The sequence below is a fragment of the Phascolarctos cinereus genome, unplaced genomic scaffold (assembly GCF_003287225.1).
Source record: "Phascolarctos cinereus isolate Bilbo 61053 unplaced genomic scaffold, phaCin_HiC Scaffold_4;HRSCAF=312, whole genome shotgun sequence".
Taxonomy (NCBI): Eukaryota; Metazoa; Chordata; class Mammalia; order Diprotodontia; family Phascolarctidae; genus Phascolarctos; species Phascolarctos cinereus.
Window position 1 is genome coordinate 157,666,296 of NW_027555847.1, and position 19,665 is coordinate 157,685,960.

A 19,665-nucleotide genomic window follows, 5' to 3' on the forward strand; every position below is an offset into this window, starting at 1 on the left:
AGACTTGAGTCTGGAGGGGAAGTTGATGAGGGCCCGTGAATGAATGAATGAATGAACGAATGAATGGACAGATGAATGAATGAATGAACCAATGCATACACGCATGCATACTTCCACAAACTCCCTGCAATCTGCTGCTGAATGTATGCACGCACGCATGCATACATGCACACAGCCCCCTCCGAGGGGCCTAGCAGGGGAAGGCTCGGCTTGTGACTGACCTTGCTGGTGCAGTCACAGGCTCTGCAGTCCCCGGGCTTGGCGGGGGGGCGCTCATTGGTATTCCCCAGCCCGCCTGCGTCAGGCCGAAGCTGCTACACCGCTTCCCCCCCACCCCCGTAGCCTCGACTCCTGCCCCAGCCCGCCAGCCCGCCACCCTCTTCGCTAGCGAACAGCACGCGCTCTTCCTCACTCTCGCCCCCTCCCTCCCCACCTCGTGCGCCTCCTCCCTTCCCCCTCCACCAGGCGGCGCGAGCTGAGCCTCGTACCCGTCCCTGCGGCTCTGCTCCCCCCACCCCGCCACCGCCTTCCAGCGCGCTCCCGCCCGCCTGTCGAGAGGGGGAAGGGGAGGGGGCGCACAAGCTCCCGGCCCGCCCCCCTCCCGCCCACCAGCCGAGGGCGCTTCTGCCAGCGGGCCGGAGTAGTCTCGGCTGTTGGAACGGTGGGGCCGCAGCTGCCGCAGCCGGTAACAGCCGCCGCTCGAGCGGAACCGAGCCGAGCCTGCCTCGGCGGGTGCAGGCGGGGGGCTTCGCCCCGGGCTGGGGTCTCTCGCTCAGCCCCCCGCGAGTCCGGCCCCCGGGTGGGGCAGGTGGAGGGAGCTCAAGGTAGGACCCTCCCTCCGAAGCCCCCCGGGAGCGAAGGCGCAGCAGCTGCCCCAGCTCCCGAGCAGGCGGGGATGCGCAGGGCGGGGGTCACGTCGTAAGTCCCGGACCGGAGCCGGAGCGAGTCCCCGGGTAAGCGGTGGGGACGGCGGTGGGGTATGAGCTTGGGGCGCGGCCGGGCCGGGAGGGGGCAGGGCAAAGGGGGCCCCCGGCGGAGCGCGATCTCCTCCAGGGGCCGCCTGCAGCTGGCAACGCCCTGCAGCTCCCCCCACCTGGCCTCGCCCCCGCCCTGGGCCCCCGGGGCGTGGCTACCCCCCATCCCTGGAGATGAGGGCCCCCGGGGCCGAGCGTGAGCTCAGTCCGGTGGAGGAGGTGCCCCCTGATGCTGAAGAGCCCACCCTCGCCTGCCTTCGGCCGGGGTCTGGCCTTGAACATTACCGATCTCCCGGACTGACCACTTACCCCGCATGGCACACAGTAGGTGCTTAATCAATACTTGTTGTCTTGGGAGAGGAGTGGTTTTGCACCTGGCAAAATGTTTGGCGAAATGACCCCGCCAGGACTCAGAAGGCGCTTTGGGGTCCCATCTGCAGGAGCTCCCCCAGAACTTGACCGTGGGAAGGAAGAGTGTAGAGGAACTGGCCTGGCAGGTGCCGAGATCGAAAGTTGGAGCTTTGTAGTGGGGGGGGGGGGAGGCAAACTAAGAGGGAAGCCAAAGGAAGATTAAAGGACCCGTCTGTCACATTTGGCAGAAAGGGAAAGATTTCCAAACTGGGGAGTATTTGGCCTGAGGACACAGGCATTCCAGAAAGATGCTTTAGGTTCTTTAGGTATAGTATATAGATTGTTAATTGCCATAAAATTCTGTGTTGCTTTAAATATAGGTGGTATAGCTCTCTGTACATTCCTAGCTTGGTATGTACTGAGGTTGGAGAGGAAGGCGGTAACCAAGGAGAAAGATGGATTTTAGCTAGTGATCCTGAAAACTGCTGAGTGGTTATTTATTAAGAGCATGTAAGAGAGAAGGCTATCTTAGAGCAGTAAAGAATTTGTGTTTGTTGGTGTTGCTGCATTTAGAGCCTAAGGAAAAAAGATAGTCTACTTAGGCAGGAGTTCTTAACCTGGGGTCCACAGGACCACAAGGGGTTGGGATAGATTTCAAAGAGTCCATGAACTGGGGTGAAGGAAGAAAATTACATCTCTATTTCAACATAACTGGTTTCTTTTGTAATCCTATGTGCTTTATCTTATGCATTGTAAAACATTCTGAGAAGAGAGGTTCACAGGCTTCCCCAGACTACCAAAGGGTGACAAGTAAAATGTAGGGATGGTACCCTATGACTGAGTTCCAGTGGCTCCTTTTATTATTCAGCCTATGTAGAGAGCTCAGCCAAGTTGAAATGATAGAACTGGAAGGGACTTTAGAAAACATTTTTACAGATGAGAAAACTGAGCTCTTGGAATTCTCCAGGAAAGAAATTATTTGCCCAGGTCACTTAGTTGATATCAAAGCTAGAACTAAACCCCAGATCTCCCGACTCCCAGTTCAGTGCTTTCTTTTTTTTTTCCTACTGCATCACAGGGTTTCTTTCCAGGCTCTGGCCCTTGACATCATAAGCATTGTGATATTTCCATATAATTTGGGAAATCTCAAATCAGTAGTCAAGAAAAGGCAACTTGAAAATGGTCACTGATCCAGGGCTAGTACAAGAAGTGAAGGGAAGCACGGTGTAATATGATGGTGACGCAGAGGTGACCTTACCGGTTGCGAAATAATTGAGATTAATGAAGGACTGTTAGTCTTACCGTGTCTGACCATCTCTCAACTCAGCAGGCCCATTCTCACAGCCATTTGTGTGAGGAGTGACTAACGCTAGAGCTTGGGGTTAGAGCTGGGTGGCATTGAACTAGGAGAGTGTTCCAGTAAGTATAGAGCCACAGATCTGCACCAATACCTAAGATGAGCTCTGCTGGGAATCAGCAAATAGGAATCAGGAGTCAAGCAAAGGAAAGTGAAAAGCCTGGGTCTGACATTTAAGCAAATACTCTAGTTAACTTAATCCATGTCACCAAAGGACCATTTAGAGAGAATATTCCTCCCACCTCCATAGAACCAAAGGTAATGCGCTTCCCTTTTTTTTCTGGTGCCTTGATTGCCCTCAGTCTACTGCTCTTAACACTCTTGTATGTGCCCTCTGACCACACTCTTAGGATTTTCCTCCTACCACTCATATTGTTCTACCAGCACCTTTAATAGCTCCTCTTCTCTACATCCATTAATACTAGGCTAGTGGTTTAAACTAGTTCAGTACATAGGTGACTAATCTCTTACCTCTATCTCAGTTCTCCTGCTTCTAGATACTCTTTCAACACAACAAAAATGAAACTGTCTTTCTTCCTATCCTTTCCTTTGTCCAGTTTACTCATTTTACCCAGCTACCAAATACTACTGCTAATGCACAGGTCTGATTACATTATTCCCCTGCTTTTATACCTTCAGGAGTTTCCCCTTTGTCTACTACTGAAAGTACAGACTCTTAGCCTGGCATTCAAGGCATTCCCTAATCTATCTGGTTCCAGCCTTCTTCCAGGCCTTATTTCATACCATTTCCCTTCATGCATCCTACACTCCAGCCAAACTGGACCACTTAATGTTTCTGGGTTTCTTCTAGCCCTATCCCATCTCCATGCCTTGTACATGCCACCCTGTGTCTGCAGATTTTCCTTACGTGATGAAATCTTTTTTTTCCTACCCAGCTCAGGTGCAACCTCCTAGAATCTAGGACCTAGATGCTACCTTCCCTGATTCACTACCATCTGATCAACCACTATACTCCTCTTCTCAGATCACATATTCTAATTTGTATTCTGATTTGTGTACCTCTCTTATTTCTCCGTACTGGATTCTGAACTCCTTGAGTGCAGAGACTATTTTCTCTTTCCGTTGTTATATTCTGAGTTCCTACTAGTGTGCCTTATATACAGTAGGTTCTTAATAAGTGTTTGTTGAATTGAGTTGAAATATCTCTTCCCATCATAGCCCCAAATCCAGGAATTCAGGAGACTATGATCCTGGAGTTGACCACAGCCACCCATTTGGCTTCTACCTCTCCTGTTGATCCAGGGGAATCTATAGCATTTCTCACTTTCACCATCCAGCTAGGGGCACAACAACTCATTTAATAAGGCACTTTAAGGCCCACTGAAGCTCTCCTCCACTATCTCAGCCTGGTATGGAGGTGGCTTGGGATTCTCAAAGCCTATGACAGGGGAGCATAAGCTCTGGCAGGTCCTATCAAGTGAGACAATTTCAAATAGGGATCTACAGTTGGCCTGTAGGTCTACTGCCAACAGATCAAGCTAGCTAACTAAGATCAGAGATTCAGGATCAGGTTAGCCCCAAGATGATCAATTTTTTGGCCACAGCGAATCCTCAAAATCATGTACTAAGTTATAGGAGCAGAACAGTCTGTTCTCTACCGTGGGAGTACCTACACCAGTGAAATCATACACTTGAAGTGTTTTAGATCTACAAAATACTTTGCTCATAAACGCTGTATGAGCTAACTATGAGTTATGTGAGTATTTATCCCATTTTACAAATGAAGTCAGAGAAATTAAGAAATTAGCCCATAGTCACATAACTGGTAACATCGGAGCCAGGGTTCAAACTCAGGTGTTGGGATTTCCATTGCTGTGCCCCTTCCACTGTACCAGGCTGTCTTCCAGCCTACTGGTTGGGGAAAGGGATGGGGGTAGGGGTGGGAGGCAGTAACAGTGGTTCAGTAGAGAATCAGAGAAACTGGGCTTCAAATCTCAAGCTTTGCTACTGCCATTGTGGCCTTGAGCAAGTTATTTCATTTCTCTGGGCCTCAGTTTCCTGATTTATAAAATGAAGATAGTGGAATAGAAGATGATCCCTGCTAGCTTTGAGTCTATAATCCTAAACTTTCTATCTCCCTTAGCAGCTAGCAAAGGGCTCTCTGTACTTAGTAGGTGCTTAAATATTTCTTGATTTATTTGCTGGTTAATGTGCTTATATAACTTCTTGACAAAGCAGTTTTTACCAGTTCCTCCAATTTCATACAATTCTGTGCAGTTTGGTTTTTTTCTAATTACTACTAACTAGGGCTCACAAGTGTTTTAAAGATTTACAGAGTTCCAGAGTTACTTATAAAGCTACATAGTGTTTATTTATCTTCCTTTATTACATTGAAACTGTATGGCTATCCTATGCCTAATGTCCCAGTAACATCTTGATGAGTTGATCTTATTTCTCAGCAAACATACTTTTAGGTCCTAGAGGAGAAATGGCATTTCCTATCTGAACTCCTAGGTTACTATCCTGACTGTAAGCTGCCTATATAGACTTTCCTACTTGGTGGAGTTAAGGGACCATTCTTCTCCCCTATTTTCCTCTTTGATCCAAGGTATTCTCTTCTAGTCATTCTATCTTAACCATACTGTAAGCAATCTAGAAAAAGATTTTAAAGACCTAGCATGGCATGATCAAGAACAGGTTAATAGGAGGAGTTAGATTTGTTCTAGGCCTTAGCTGGCTGAACTAGGAACAATGCGGTAGATATGCAGAGAGGCAGATTTAGACTTGATACAAGAAAAAACTTCCTAACAATTCACGCTATCCTAAAGTTGAATTGATTGCCTTGAGAGATAGTAAGTACTCCTTCAGTAGAGATCTTCAAGCAAAGGTTGGATAACCACTTGTGGATGGGTTGTAGAGGGACTTTGTATTCATTTATGGGTTGGATGACATGAGCCTTTGAGGTCCTTTCCAACTCTGAGATTCTGTGATTTATTCCGTGATTCTTGTAGGTGGCTGTAATTTTTATGTGAGGTCATAACCATGGTGGCCCCCATTTTTTTTTGTTTCACAATCTATCTGTTGCTCACTAGATCTTAATTGTTTGACCATCCTGAGAAAGGTTCTCCAGTCTCCAGTCCCTCTTCCACAGAGCTGCCAGTAATCTTCCTATTCTAAAGCACAGGCCTGTCTATGTCACTCTCTCCTCAAGAATCTTTAGCAGGATCCTGTTGACTTGAAGATTAACTCTGAACTGCTCAGCTTAATCCTTCCCAGTCTGTCTCCAGCCTGCCTTTCCAGCTTTGTTGCATTGCACTACTCTTCATGAAGTCTACGTTCCAGCCAAATTGGCTAGTTGCTGCTCCCAGAATTTGACGCTCCTTTGATCACTTCTTTGCCTTTGCACAGGCTGTCCCCTGTGCCTGGACAATGTACTTCTTCTTCACCTCTACCTTTTAGAATCCCTAGCCTCCTTCAAAACTCACATCATGCACCTTTGCCTAGAGAAAGCCTTTTTTACCCCACCTTCTCCCCTCCCTCCAATTTATTAGTAGTCTCTTGTGTTTTGTCTTTTATGGTTTTGTGTCTCTCAGTAGAATATAGCTTCTTGAAAGCAGGAATTGCTTTTGTGTCTCCCTATGCCTTGCACAGAATAGATGCTTAATAAATGTTTATTAAATGGAATGGAGTTTCCATTCTTGAAAAAAAAATGAGGGTCAAACAGGAATCAGTGCTCTATACCTGTGGTTTCATTGGTATAAGGAACTACCAATGAGGAAGTTCCTTCTGCCATTACAAATCAACAATTTATAGTTCCTGGAGCGCTGAGAAATTATGAATTACCCAGGGTCACAGTATTTCACTGATGCATATGAAGAGGTAGGACTTGAGTAGCCAATGTGTATGAGAAGCAGGATTTGAACCTAGATCTTTCCAACACTGAGGCCAACTTTTTAACGACTACACCATATTGCCTCTTCTCAATTTCTCTTCTTTCCATTAAAAACAAACACAAATCTAGTAGTTCCATCTTCTGGTTCCTTTTTCTGGTATACTCACTATGGCTTTTTCCTTTAACGAGGTGTTCCCGCCACCGTAAACATGATCCTGGCCCAAACCTGTGATTCCACCCATTCCCATGCCCAACCTCACATGCAGCATAGAACACGAGAAGGAAATTCAGATGCACAGCCCTTTCATTTGATAGATGAAATGGCTTGCCAAAGATCACACAGGGAGTTGACTGTAGAATTAGTTTTCTAACCCAGGTCTTTCGACCCCTAATTCATGTCATTTCCACTACATCTGAGGCAGAGAGTGGAAAAGTAGCTGAGGTTTCCAAGTAGAATATAAGAGCATCAATTCATGGGGCCTGGTCTGGCTCCAAAGATGTTCCTCCATGTGGGCATAGAAGCGGAGGAAGCGATTGATAGGGGTGTGGATGAGCCAAGGCTGTGAACGATCTGGTCATGCACAGCAGAATGAGAGAGGCATGCAAAAATATCTAGAGTGTTGGAGGAGCCGTAATTTTAAATGTAGATTAAAAGATCTTTTATTGAAAGCGACGTGGAGGAGAGGAAATATGTTGAAACTCTGGCAAAATAGGTGGGGTTATTAAACATGGAGACAGCAGTAAAACCAGCAGGCTGGCCCTGGAAATAGTTTGTGAAATGTGTAGGAAAGGTACTGTGGTGTCTTAACCAAAGTTCTGGCAACAGTGAAACTTCTCAAGTGGTATTCAAGAAAGACAGTAAGTATAAATGTCCAACAATGGTAACAAAAGTGAGGATGGAGGTTGGAGGAATAGATTGAGGAGAACCAAGAAGAGTGAATTCAGTTCAGTCCAGCAAACCTTTATTAAGCAACTTCTATGTACAAGGCTCTGTCCTAGGTGCTAAAAATACAAAGATGAAGTTTAAGAGAGTATCTGGCCTCAGTGAGTTTAAGATATGCCATAATAGAGGAAATAAGACATAAATTCGAAACCGCAATGTAAATTAGAATATAAGAAAAAGTCTGAAGTTGTATTTGGAAAGAGAGATCACTTCCAGTGGGGATGTTCAGGGATAGATTCTTGTAGAAGATAGCACTTAATCTGGGCCTTACAAGAAGAGAAGGCATTCAAAAAGCAGAAATGGAGGGTGGGGCATCTTTTCCAGTATGGTATGTGTATGAGAAGAAGCATGGAATTGGGAGGAGAGGAACAAGATGAGATTGGCAAATGGCCTGTAGCCTAGTTTGATTCTAGAGCATACCAAGGAGAATAATGTATGAAGTCATGAAAGGGAAGTTGGAGGACCTTCAGTAAATGACTAAAAACCTAAGGTGTTCTTGCTTTATTTCATAGGCAGTTGAGGTGCCAGAGGTTTTCTTTTGGGGGAAGGTAGGGAGGTAATAATATAGGGAGGATTAGGGAAAGAATGGAGGCAGAGAGAAAAATTTAGGAGGCCTTTGTAATTATCTAGGTGAGAGGTTGTATTAGGATCTGAAGCAGAGTGGTAGATATGTGAATGGAAAGAAAGGAGGTACTGTGGAGGTAGAATAACAGAAATGGAGATGAAGGGCATTAGTAGACTTACGTGGGGCCAAAGCTTATAGAGAATAGGAACTTGTATGTGTTAGCTTGTATACTATCCTGCTACACAGAACCATCCCCAGTTAGGAACTTAATAAATACCTTGCGCAGTATGGTGGTGAATCTAAAACAAACATAACAAACCCACATCAGTTGTAGGTGGGATGAGTGATTCCTAAAATGACATCTTCCTGGTATGAGGAGGTACAAAGTGCTTAACTGCCAGAGCCACAGGTATGAAATATGGAGATGAAACATTACCTAAAAGGCATCCAAGGTTTCTTATTCATTTCTCTGCAAAATCTCATTTTCTGTGCAAAAACTATGTTGACAGTTTTAGCGCTTAACTGTTTGAATCACTGTTTCATTTCAAATCTATTTGATTTCTTAAAATAAACCACAGAACTGATGACATTTTGCCCACCAAATACTCCTGGCTTGGGTTTCCTCTTCCTCCACCTCTGAGTAATGTTCTTACTAATTGCAACACACCAATAGGTTCTTTGAGGGCAGCGGGGTAGTGCAGTGGATAGATTACTGGCCTTGGAATCAGGAAGACTCATCTTTATGAATTCAAATCTGCTTCAGACACTTCCTAGCTGTGTGACCCTGGGCAAGTCACTCAACCCTATTTGCCTCAGTTTCCTCATCTGTAAATTGAGCTGGAGAAGGAAATGGCAAACCACTCCAGTATCTCTGCCAAGAAAACCCCAAAATGGGGTCACAAAGAGTCAGACACAACTGAAAAAACAACCAAACAACAATAGATTCTTCAACTTGTGCTGTGCTGATGCCAAAAGTTTATACTAGAGATAAGTTTTCTCTTAACAGAGAGAATAGACCTAGTTCCCCAAAGGCCAAAAACCATTGTCATACTTCATTCTAATTACTTTCAGTGCATTATGGCTACCTAATCCCTGGTGTTTTTGAATGGCGGGCAAGAAGCCTCAGCTGTTGGCTACATTATCTGCTCCCCAGGAACCCATATACCACTGAGAACAATTTTGGTGACTGTGGTCTCCAGATGCTGACTGTAAGCTGTTGTTGCAGCCCAGGGCAAACAGAGGTGAAGTACAGAGACTGGGTGGCACCAGCTGTATCTCTTTCTGGGACTAGGGACAAGTCAAACCTAAAAATAGCCCCCCAGGTTATTGCCAGGAGACCAAATGGCTAGAACAGAACCCACACCGGGAAATATGGGACTGTAGTATATATACTGAAATCTTAGTGCTACAGTCATTGATATACCTACAGATCACCAGCCCCTATGTTGCATGTAGATCTATCATGGATGTTCATGTTTTACAGTCAACAATAAGAGGACTCTGACTTCTTTCCCTCACAGGCTTAAAACTTACATTTATATCACTAACAAGAGCAAACCTAAATTGTAAAATGAGCACATGATGTATGCAGTTAACAGAATGCAGTATGTCTTATTAAAAGTCATAGTACTTTCATAGTCATGTTTGGTCATATTCTTTATGAAGCACAGGCTTTTCCTGGCCATTCAGACATATTTTTGGTATTTGTTTGGACCAATCACCAACCAATCCTAAATGCTGTGATCCTCAAGTATTGGTGGGAACTCAGGATATACTCCTCCACTAGGCTGAGGAAATAGACATCAAATCTTAGGCCAAGAGCTCTCCTTTGATGGTCTCTTGTGCTGGGAGGCAGCGTACTACAGGACATGATCCCCCAACACTTGGCACCATATTGACTTTGGTATTGTTAATCTCCCTTGTTCTGCCAGTGTGGTTTATGTAATTGGATGAGTATCAAAATCCACCTCTAGCTAGCTGTGTCCTGTGGTCAGAGAAGTCACCACACTGCCGTCAGCTGCTGATTCCCTTTCATTTCTGCTGACCCTGATCTCACTTCTTAGACAGCCTAACTACTGGAGAAGCAAGATAGATATGAGTCATGATATAGGTTGGGTGATTCCATAAAGGTTTTTGAAGATAAGTATTTAGTCTCACTGACCCTTACACCATCTTGAGGAATTGTTTTATGTGGTAAAAAGAGCCCTTGAACTTGGGGTTAGAAGTCCTGGGTACTTATACAGGCTGTCTTCAAAGAGTTCTTATGAGAATCACATGAGATAATATATGTGAAAACAATTTTTACCTGTAAAGGGCTATGTCAATGTACATTACTATAATTATTGAGGGAAAGGTCCTTGACACAATGAACTAAAATAAATCCTCTCAGCTCTTCCCATAGTCTCCCACAGCATTCATGAAATAACGTTTTGGAGCCTCTACTGTGTACAAGACAGCAAGAAACAGCAGCTCAGGGGGCAGCTAGGTGGCGCAGTGGATAAAGCTCTGGCCCTGGAGTCAGGAGGACCTGAGTTCAAATATGGCTTTAGACACTAGCTGTGTGACCCTGGGCAAGTCACTTAACCTTAATTGCCTCACCAAAAAGCAAAAAAAGAAGAAAGAAACAGCAGCTCAATTTGCAAAGCACTTCCCATACATTATATCATTTGAGTCACAACAACCTCTTGAGGTAGAAACTACAGGCATTATTGCCACCATTTTTTTAAAATTTATTTTATTTATTTATTTATTGGTGAGGCAGTTGGGGTTAAGTGATTTGCCCAGAGTCACACAACTAGTGAGTGTTATGTGTCTGAGGCCAAATTTGAACTCAGGTCCTCCCGACTCCAGGGCCAGGGCTCTATCCACTGTGCCATTGCCACCATTTTAAAACTGCCATCAGTTGCTGATTCCCTTTCATTTCTGCTGACTCTGATCTCACTTCTTAGACAGCCTTAGACAGAAACTGAGGCTGAGAGAAATTAAGTAACTTGCCCATGATTACACAGCCTTTCAGTGTCAGAGGTGTGATTTTAACTCAGGTCTTCCTGACTCCGAGACTCTCTTCACTATGTTACACTGCTTTTCATTCTCTTCCCAAGAATATCCCAGAGAAACATGGGATCAAGGGCTCCAGCCCTAGCCATTAAGCTATTCACTCAGCTATTAAGGCTACAGAACTAGAGTAAGATTCCTTCACAACTAGTGGGTGGTCCTTCCCCAGAGACCCAGGGAAATCTCAACCAACGAGCACAACCATCCTCGCTGTAGCTTCTCCCTAGTTCTTTGCTGAGAGCATCCAGCTCTCACCAGTCCCCACCCCTCGATTTTTTGCTTGCCTGCTGCTGTAAATAATTTATCTGCATTGTGAGCAGGTGTTCAACAGAAAATGGGTGTGTAACACACACACACTCCACTGCCTACATAAACACGTTTCTCTCACTCTTACTGTCAAACAGACACTTTAAGACAGACTCATCTCTCACTTTTACTTGGCTCAAATCCTCTTGTCCAAGCTGTCCATCGCTTTCTCCTCTCTCTCATGCTCCTCTTCCTTGGCCTCCTCCCTCACCTTTTTGTTCTTCCTAAAAGGATACTAATGTCTAACATTCATATTCTCTTCCCCTTACCCCAATGTCTGATTCCTAGTAATCTCCTCCTACGCAAGGAAACGAGGACTCCAGATCTATCTCCCAGCCAGAGAAATAGTCATGAAATCTCTGAGGACCTCACCACCCACTGGACTTCACTAGGCCAAGGCTGTTACTGAGCAGATGGGAATCTTTTTTGACCAATCACTAATTACTACCACTTGTCCTGCAACTAAGCTTGTGGTTTTTTTTTTAATTTCCCAAAGCACCCCAGGCACAAATCACTGTGATTTAAAAACAACAACATTTAATCAAGGTACTTTTTATGAACATTTCTAATTTGTTCATACCAAAAGCTGCAAGTAAGTTAGTCTCATTAGTGGAATCCAATTCTGTTGCATCCTCAGTTTCCCCTCAAAATCAAAACTATATTAGTTCTAAAAGTAGCTTGTTTAATTAACCCAGAGATCATAATTTTGATGGTTTTCTTTTTTTCCTTTCGTGATCCTATAACAGTACTGCTGCACATACAAATCTAGTGTGGCCAAGGAAATCGAGCCATTTCGGGTAAGAAAAATACAGAATCTCACAGAGAGTTTATTCAAAAGATAAGGTGATTTTGTGCTGGTGAATACTCGAGCAAATCTTTATCAGAAGGGGTATCATTTACAATTGAGATTTTTTTAATAGTGATTATTTTTGTAATTGTAAAGAACAACAGGATGTAGAAAGAAAGGGGGCATTGAGAGGTTAGGATATTTAATATTCTGATACAATATTAGTAAGTCAGATAACTTTTGAGAGCATCCATTTCTGGTTTCCTGGCTTTGTTTAATAAATTTTAATATTCCTTCCCACAAAGCCCGTAGGAACCTACTTGTATGCACTGCCTTTATTTTACCCCAGTGAGCCAGTCTTTGACAAGTGAATTTGATGTTTCTCCGATGTTGTCTATACTTTGTCTTCCCACTGCATTGAAGTTCTCTGAAGAAAAGCATGACACTGGTAAATCTAAGATTGCATAAAAGACAAATCTAGCATTTCCTAACTGGAAGAAGGAAGTATATAGCCCCTCAAAGTCAAGACTCCCGAGTTTCATTTCTAGTTCTGCATCTTATTTGTAATCTGATTGGTGACTGCCCCTCTCAGTGTCTCAGTTTTTCCCATTGTAAGATAGGTAATTGTTTTGTTAAAGATCCGTTTGAGCAATGTAGCCAGTGACATGAATTCAGTAAGTCAATCAGTGATTCACTGAGACAACACTCATTCATGTGAATATCCTTGCCAGGTGAGAGTTGTTGACAGAATTCATTCCCTTTGAACTACATAGATATTTTTAAAGAATTTTAAAGTTGTGATTAAGGACATTTAGATGCTCAGAAGAGAGATATTTTGAGGGGTTTGTTTTTGGTTTTTTTAGGTATTCAATTTCCGAGATGTGAATCCCCTAAATGTATCCCTGAATTTGTTCCTAAATCTTTCTTAAACATATCCAGTCTACAAAAAGTCAATGCTATTTATGCTCAGTAAATCTCTGTTAGCCAATTCTAAAAAGAAACAACTTGAAATTATCTATTTTAAAAACAGAATGCTTGAAAAAAATCTTTCTTCTTCTACTTGCCAAGATCCCAAATTCAGGAATCTGGGTTTCCTTGGTAACAACTGATAGCAGAGCAAACACTAAGGCAGAAATTTGCATCACTCTTGCGCAGGTGATGTCATCATCTGTTACTGGGGACAGCACAGAAACTTCTGGTTTCTGGTGGTCCAACCATGTATGTGAAGAATTAACAGTTTCCAAGTGTTGGTTGAAACAGTTAAGGCAATGCAAAAAAGATCTGGCTGCCATTTGGTTATATTCAACAGCTTATGATGTATCAAAGTTTGCAAAAAGCAAAGAAACTTAGAGACCAAGATTAAAATGAATTCCCACCTCCTTTTCCCTCATTTCTCTGTATCAAGCTGAATAGCCTCTCCTGGCTGGTATGGTAGACCAGAATGCCTAGAAAGTGACAGGATCAGTGGAGATGTACAATGTAATGTCTTTATTTTCCTTCCAAGTTAACATCATTAGTACCATGGGAAAATGGTAGTTGTCAGGTTACTTCTTACCTAAAATCAACTAAATGAAACTAGTCCAAAAAATGGAAGCAACAGATATGGGAATGATAATTTGACTAAGATGAGAAGTAACGAATAAAATGCATTCCTATCTCTGTATGCATGTATATGCATGCAAGAGGGATTGCAGGAAGGAATTAGAGATACAGCCACTGACTACAAGAAGTATTGGCTTGTACATGAGTGATCTTAAACTATGCCAGGGGTAGAACTGTACTTTGGATGAGAAGTAGGAGTGACAGGTTACTGACTATTCCAAGAGTCCTCCTAAAGAAGGAGGAACCCATTTACTTTGGACACTCGAATAAAGATATGTTAAAAGATATCCACACCCTCACCCTAGTAGTTATGAGGCTTTCTCTTGGTCAAATGGGCTCTGTGCCTAGAAGTATGGAACTCTGAGGCAGAAACCAGGCCATTTCTGCCATAGAATTTCTCAGCTGGCAGAAATTGGACTTAAGTCCTGAAGTCTCTGCCACTTTTAACAGAACAGAGCTCTGGAACTCTGAACTAAATTGGATTTAGGAGCAGGAACTTATGTCATCTGAGAACCAACTTCAGTAACAGATGGCATGTGCCCCTTTCAGTGATTGATGATCTCTTTTGGATACCACATTGAAACCCATTTGGCTGAGTGTAGCATTCTAAGGATGTAAGGTCATTGAGAGCTTGGACTGTCTCACTTTTATATTTGTAATCCCAGTGCCAGAGATAAAGTAGGCATCTATAGTAGGTGCTTAATAAATGCTTGTTGTTTTGTGTGCCTAGCCAGATGACTGGATGCCTCTGCTTTTTTGCTCATAGAATCATGGGAGTGTTGATGTCTAAACGGCAGACAGTGGAGCAGGTTCAGAAGGTGAGCCTGGCTGTGTCAGCTTTCAAGGATGGGCTACGGATAGGCCTTCTCTCCGGCGTACAGGTGAATCAGCTGGTTCTCGAGAGGGCACTGTGGAGCACTCTGTCCAGGAAGTACAAGAGGAGGATGAGCCGGAGATAGTGGCCGCTGTCCCACAGGAAGAGAACACTGTCAACAAAGCAGCCTGGGAACGGCTAAGGGATGGCCGTGGGGTAGAACCTGAGGAGTTTGACCGTGCCAGTCGTTTCACACCACCTGCCTTTATCCGACCTATTCGGGAACTAAATGATGACAAGCCACTTGATATCTGCTTGGAACCAAGAGAATCTGTAAGTTCTAGAGTGAGGCAGTAGAACTACAGGGGAAGGGGAAGAATGGGCAATATCTGAGTTTACAGAGCAAATGGTAGGCTGCCTGGAGATCAGAAAGCAGGACTGTGAGCCCTGGGATGTGAATAAAAAAGCATTAAGAAAAAAAGATAAGATTTAACCAACTGATAGTCCTTAGTCCAAAACAAACTGATTTAGCTTTTTCTGTCTGAGTCCAGATATAACTAACTGAGCTTGTTCTCGTTGTAGGAAAGTAGCTTGGCAGGGGATGTAGAGAGAAGGGTGAAATAGGGGAGCCACTGCATATCCATCTGTCCCTTCTACCATATGATAGCATGTCAGCTGGAATAGCATACCCCTCTTCTGGTTCAGAATGCCAGAGTTTGTTGGCTCTGTTGCATTGACACTGACTGCTATTGGCTGTATACCCAAAGTGTGCATTTCTTAATGGTCTGACCAAGAAATTTAGGTGTGAAAGTCAAGGCTTTGCTTAGATAGAAGTGGGGATCCTGTTTCGTGTTTTTGAACATCTCTTTTCTCCACTCCTACTTTCTCCTCAGGTTATCAGTGATGAGATGTGTGAGATTTGTGAGGTATGGACTGCTGAAAGTCTCTTCCCGTGTAGGATCTGCACAAGGGTTTTTCATGATGGCTGCTTGCGCCGCATGGGCTATCTACAAGGAGACAGCACAGTGGAAGTGACCGAGATGGCTCACACTGAAACAGGCTGGAGCTGTTACTATTGTGTGAGTTTGGTGGGGTTGTGGTGGTAAGAAAAGTCAATTAAAGCCAGTTCTTTTACAAGAGGCTATATCATATTGGATCCTTATAGTCAGTGGCCCTACACACTTAGAGTAGATTCAAAGGATGTCTGAGAAGAAGAAGCGGGGATGTCTATTTCCATGACACCTTATCATCTAGTTTCTGGAGCACAAATAAACCCAGAAGAAAGTTTGGTAGCACCAGTGATTTCCATAATGGTTTCTAGTCATCATAAAGCCATATCCAAACACTAAATTGTATTCAGCTGGAAAGTCCAACAGAATCTCAACAATGTTACTTTCTATATGGAATGGCTTTCTTTCATAGGTGACCTTGTGACAAAAGGCCATTGTCTGAGTCCTAGTCAGCAATATCCCCAATAAGTAGTCATCCAGACCTTAATGAGATTCAACCCTACATCTCCCAAGGCAGCCATTTCCATTTTCAGATAGCTCTAATTGTTAGGAAGCTTTTCTTTCAAGCCTACACTGCCTCTCTGTACCTCGTTATTGCTCTACTCTCTGGGGCCAAGGAGAAAAAATCTAATTTCCCTTACATGTGATAGCCCTTCATATACTTAAAAGACAGTCATCCTGTTTGGCTGTCACCCCACTCCCAAATCATCTCTTCTCCAGACTAAACATAATCACTTTCTTCATTCCAGCTTCATGTAACATATGAATATATATTATATCATAGTCCTTCATCACCCTGTTGTGGATACACTACCATTTATTCATGTCATTCCTAAAATACAGTGCCTAGAACTAAACACCATACTCCATATGTGGGCTTTGTAGGGCAGACTACAGCAGAACTCTTTCCTCCTTAGTCTGTTAGGCTCTGGCTGCCCCTTAATGCAACAGAAGGCCACATTTGTGTTCTGGGCCATCGTGTGACATTTTTACTCAGGTTGTATTTGCAGGCCACTAAAACTCTCAGATCTCTTTCAAATGACCTGCTGTCTAGCCATGCCTTACCTTAGACTTATGAAGTTGGTTGTTGTTACTGTCCTCCTCTTCTTCCTTTTTTTTTTTGCCAGGCAATGGGGTTAAGTGATTTGCCCAGGGTCACACATCTAGTGAGTGTTATGTGTCTGAGGCCAGATTTGAACTCGGGTCCTTCTGGCTCCAGGGATGGTGCTCTATCCACTGCACCACCTAGCTGCCCCTTTGTTGTTTGTTTTTTTTTTAATGGAGTATTAAAATTCGCATTTACTCCTTTAAATTTCATCTTATTAAATTTTGCCCCATATTCCAGCCTTTCAAGATCTTTTTGAAATTTGACTCTGTCATCCAGAATATTATCTATAACTGTCCAGCTTTTGTCATCTGCAAATTTGGCAACCTTATCATTGTTGCCTTTATCTCAGTCATTAATAATAAAATTGTCAAATAGCACCAGCCCAATGACAGACCCCTGGGCACTCTATTGAAGACCTCCTTCTAAGTTAGCATCAGATTTCTATAATGTAACATTTTATTTTCCTCATCCTTCCTTTATATATGTTCTTCCTCCAGACTGGAATACTCTCGCCACCCTCCTCTCAACCTGTCTGAATACTACCCTTCCTTCAGAGTCCACCAGCAATCTTCTGTTGTTTAAGTACACACTGAGCAGTTCCCTTCACTCTATTGCATTTATTATCTGCAGTACTCACTTGTCATTTTGCATAGTCCTGTATTGACTGTTTAACTCATAGCATGTATAAGTGTAAACTCCATAACAAAGACTATGTCTTATATACCTTTTTTCTTCCCCAGTGTTCAGCACAGTATCCTGCACATAATAGGAGCTCCATAAATACTTGATAATTAATTCATCATAAGTAGCAATTAATAGGCCTACTCAGGCCCTTGATTGGGCATGGAACTACAGAGATTAGAGTTAATAGTTCATTAATTCAGCAAATTCCATTAAGAGCCTACTGTGTGCAAGGAACTCCTGATAGATTCCTCCCACTTTTTTAGATTTATAACAATGATAATAATAATAGCTACCATTTATATAATGCTTTAAGGCTTGCAAAGAACTTCACGTGTCTTATCTCATTTGAAACTGACACTTGGCAAAAACCCATGGGAGACGTGCAGTTAAAAGAGGAATTATTGGGATTTGGACGCCTAAGAATACTATTTCTCCAAAGCCAATAATAATAAATAACTCCTGCTACTTCTGTAGCCCTTGGACTTTGACACGTGTTAACTTGTTCTATCTTCACAGCAGCACTATGAAGTAGACATGGCAAATATTTTCATCCCCACTTTACAGATGCGGAGATAGACCCAGAGAAGTTAAGTAATGTACCTAAGAGCCCATGGCTAATTAGTGGCAGAGCTGGGAGAGTGCTCTTTCTACTGCACAATGCTGCCTCCTAAGGAGATTGCCTTGTAGCCCCCCACTTTCAGTGCCTTCCCAAACAATGGCTGTGTCTGCAGAGGCAGGTGATGTGCTAGTAAGTGCCAAATGCCAAAAATAAGTTACTCTGCTTCACATGTAGAGATGGCAGTGGTCGCTACCTCATTTGCAAGAGTACCTGAAAATTTTGATGTGTGAGCAAGAGGTTCTCCACGTAATTTATGACTGTAGAGATGTTTTGGTTCAGAGTTTGTAGCAATTGTCATCATTTGTGAGTGCCTGGTAGATTCGGCCAACTCAGATCCTTGGCTTAAAAAGAACCCTGCATCTATACATCTTCCTCACCTCATTGGTCTTGACTGATACACACTAGTCTTGCTGTTATTTTCTTGTTTTTCTGGTCACAGTTTTAGAAGCTATTCTAAAGGTCAAAAAAAAATATTCCTTGTGTTTCGTATTACAAATGACCATGTAAATGTTGGAGTGCTCTGTGATTGCTAGTAGGCATTTCCCACCCTCCCTCCACCTTAATCCTTACTCCCTAACCAAACCACTTCAGTCAAGGGACTCAGATCAACTCTGGAGCAAGAAGAATATATCTAAAGCAGTACCAAATACACACAGATCACTCTCTGGCCATGCTGTGGAAGACTTACAACCAAGCCGCATTACCCCAAAGCCATTCAATACTAGGCTTATTAGACTGTGTGGGCTCAGATTTCTAATTACGTCAACATTGATTTCATTAACTGTGAGCTTAGCAGTGTTCCAGTTTGACTGCCCTGCTCCCATACCTCTGGACTGGGCAGACCACTAAATCTAGTTAGATTGCTTTCTTCTGGAAGAATCTCAGTCCTGACTGAGAACCAGGGCATAGGGAGAGGAAACGGATCATTCTTCTGACTAACCCCATGTATCGCTCTTGCAACAGAAACATTTTTGCTCTGGACTTTGGTCCCAAATTCATCAGTAGCCTGTTCTGTGACTCTGTGCATGCAGTTTGACATTTCTCAAGGTCCTTATTTCTGAAATACAAATTACAGTGAATTAGAAATTGTAAGAACTCAGTACCTGCTAAATCCCTTATTTTATTTATTTATTTTTGGTAAGGCAATTGGGGTTAAGTGACTTGCCCAGAGTCATACAGTTAGTGAGTGTTGTGTGTCTGAGGTCAGATTTGAACTCAGGTCCTCCTGACTCCAGTAAATACCTTATTTTAAAAGTGTTAAATGAATTCCTCATTTTAATTGAGGACAAAACTTCTCTTGACTCCCACTGAAGCCTAGATTCACATCTAGTACTTGATTCTAAATGGGTAAAGTTCACTATCATCATCATGGCACTTTAAGGTTTACTTTCTTTTATACTCATAACCATCCTGTGATGTAGGTAGAATACTTGTTATCCCTACTTTACTAATGAGTAGATTTGATCTCAGAGAAAATAATTGACCTGCCCAGAGCCATATAGCTAATCAGTGACAGAGCTGGGATAACAACCGCTCTTGAAATGACCTGTCATTTCTACTGCTAGCACTTCTTGTTTTATTCATCTGAAGTTCCAGGGAGGGTATATTCATAATTAACCTTCTGGGTAAGAGGCAACT

General features: G+C 43.2%; 1 protein-coding gene across 1 annotated transcript in view; it reads left to right on the forward strand.

The window, feature by feature from the left end:
• Positions 1-314: 314 nt before the first annotated feature.
• PHF24 (PHD finger protein 24) overlaps positions 315-19,665 on the forward strand; it is a 30,116-nt gene continuing 10,765 nt past the window's right edge. Inside the window, 5 exon segments of the mRNA XM_078152702.1 lie at positions 315-953; positions 12,150-12,200; positions 14,559-14,644; positions 14,647-14,939; positions 15,500-15,685. Coding sequence (XP_078008828.1) covers positions 14,563-14,644; positions 14,647-14,939; positions 15,500-15,685 — 561 coding nt within the window. The 5' untranslated portion in view covers positions 315-953; positions 12,150-12,200; positions 14,559-14,562.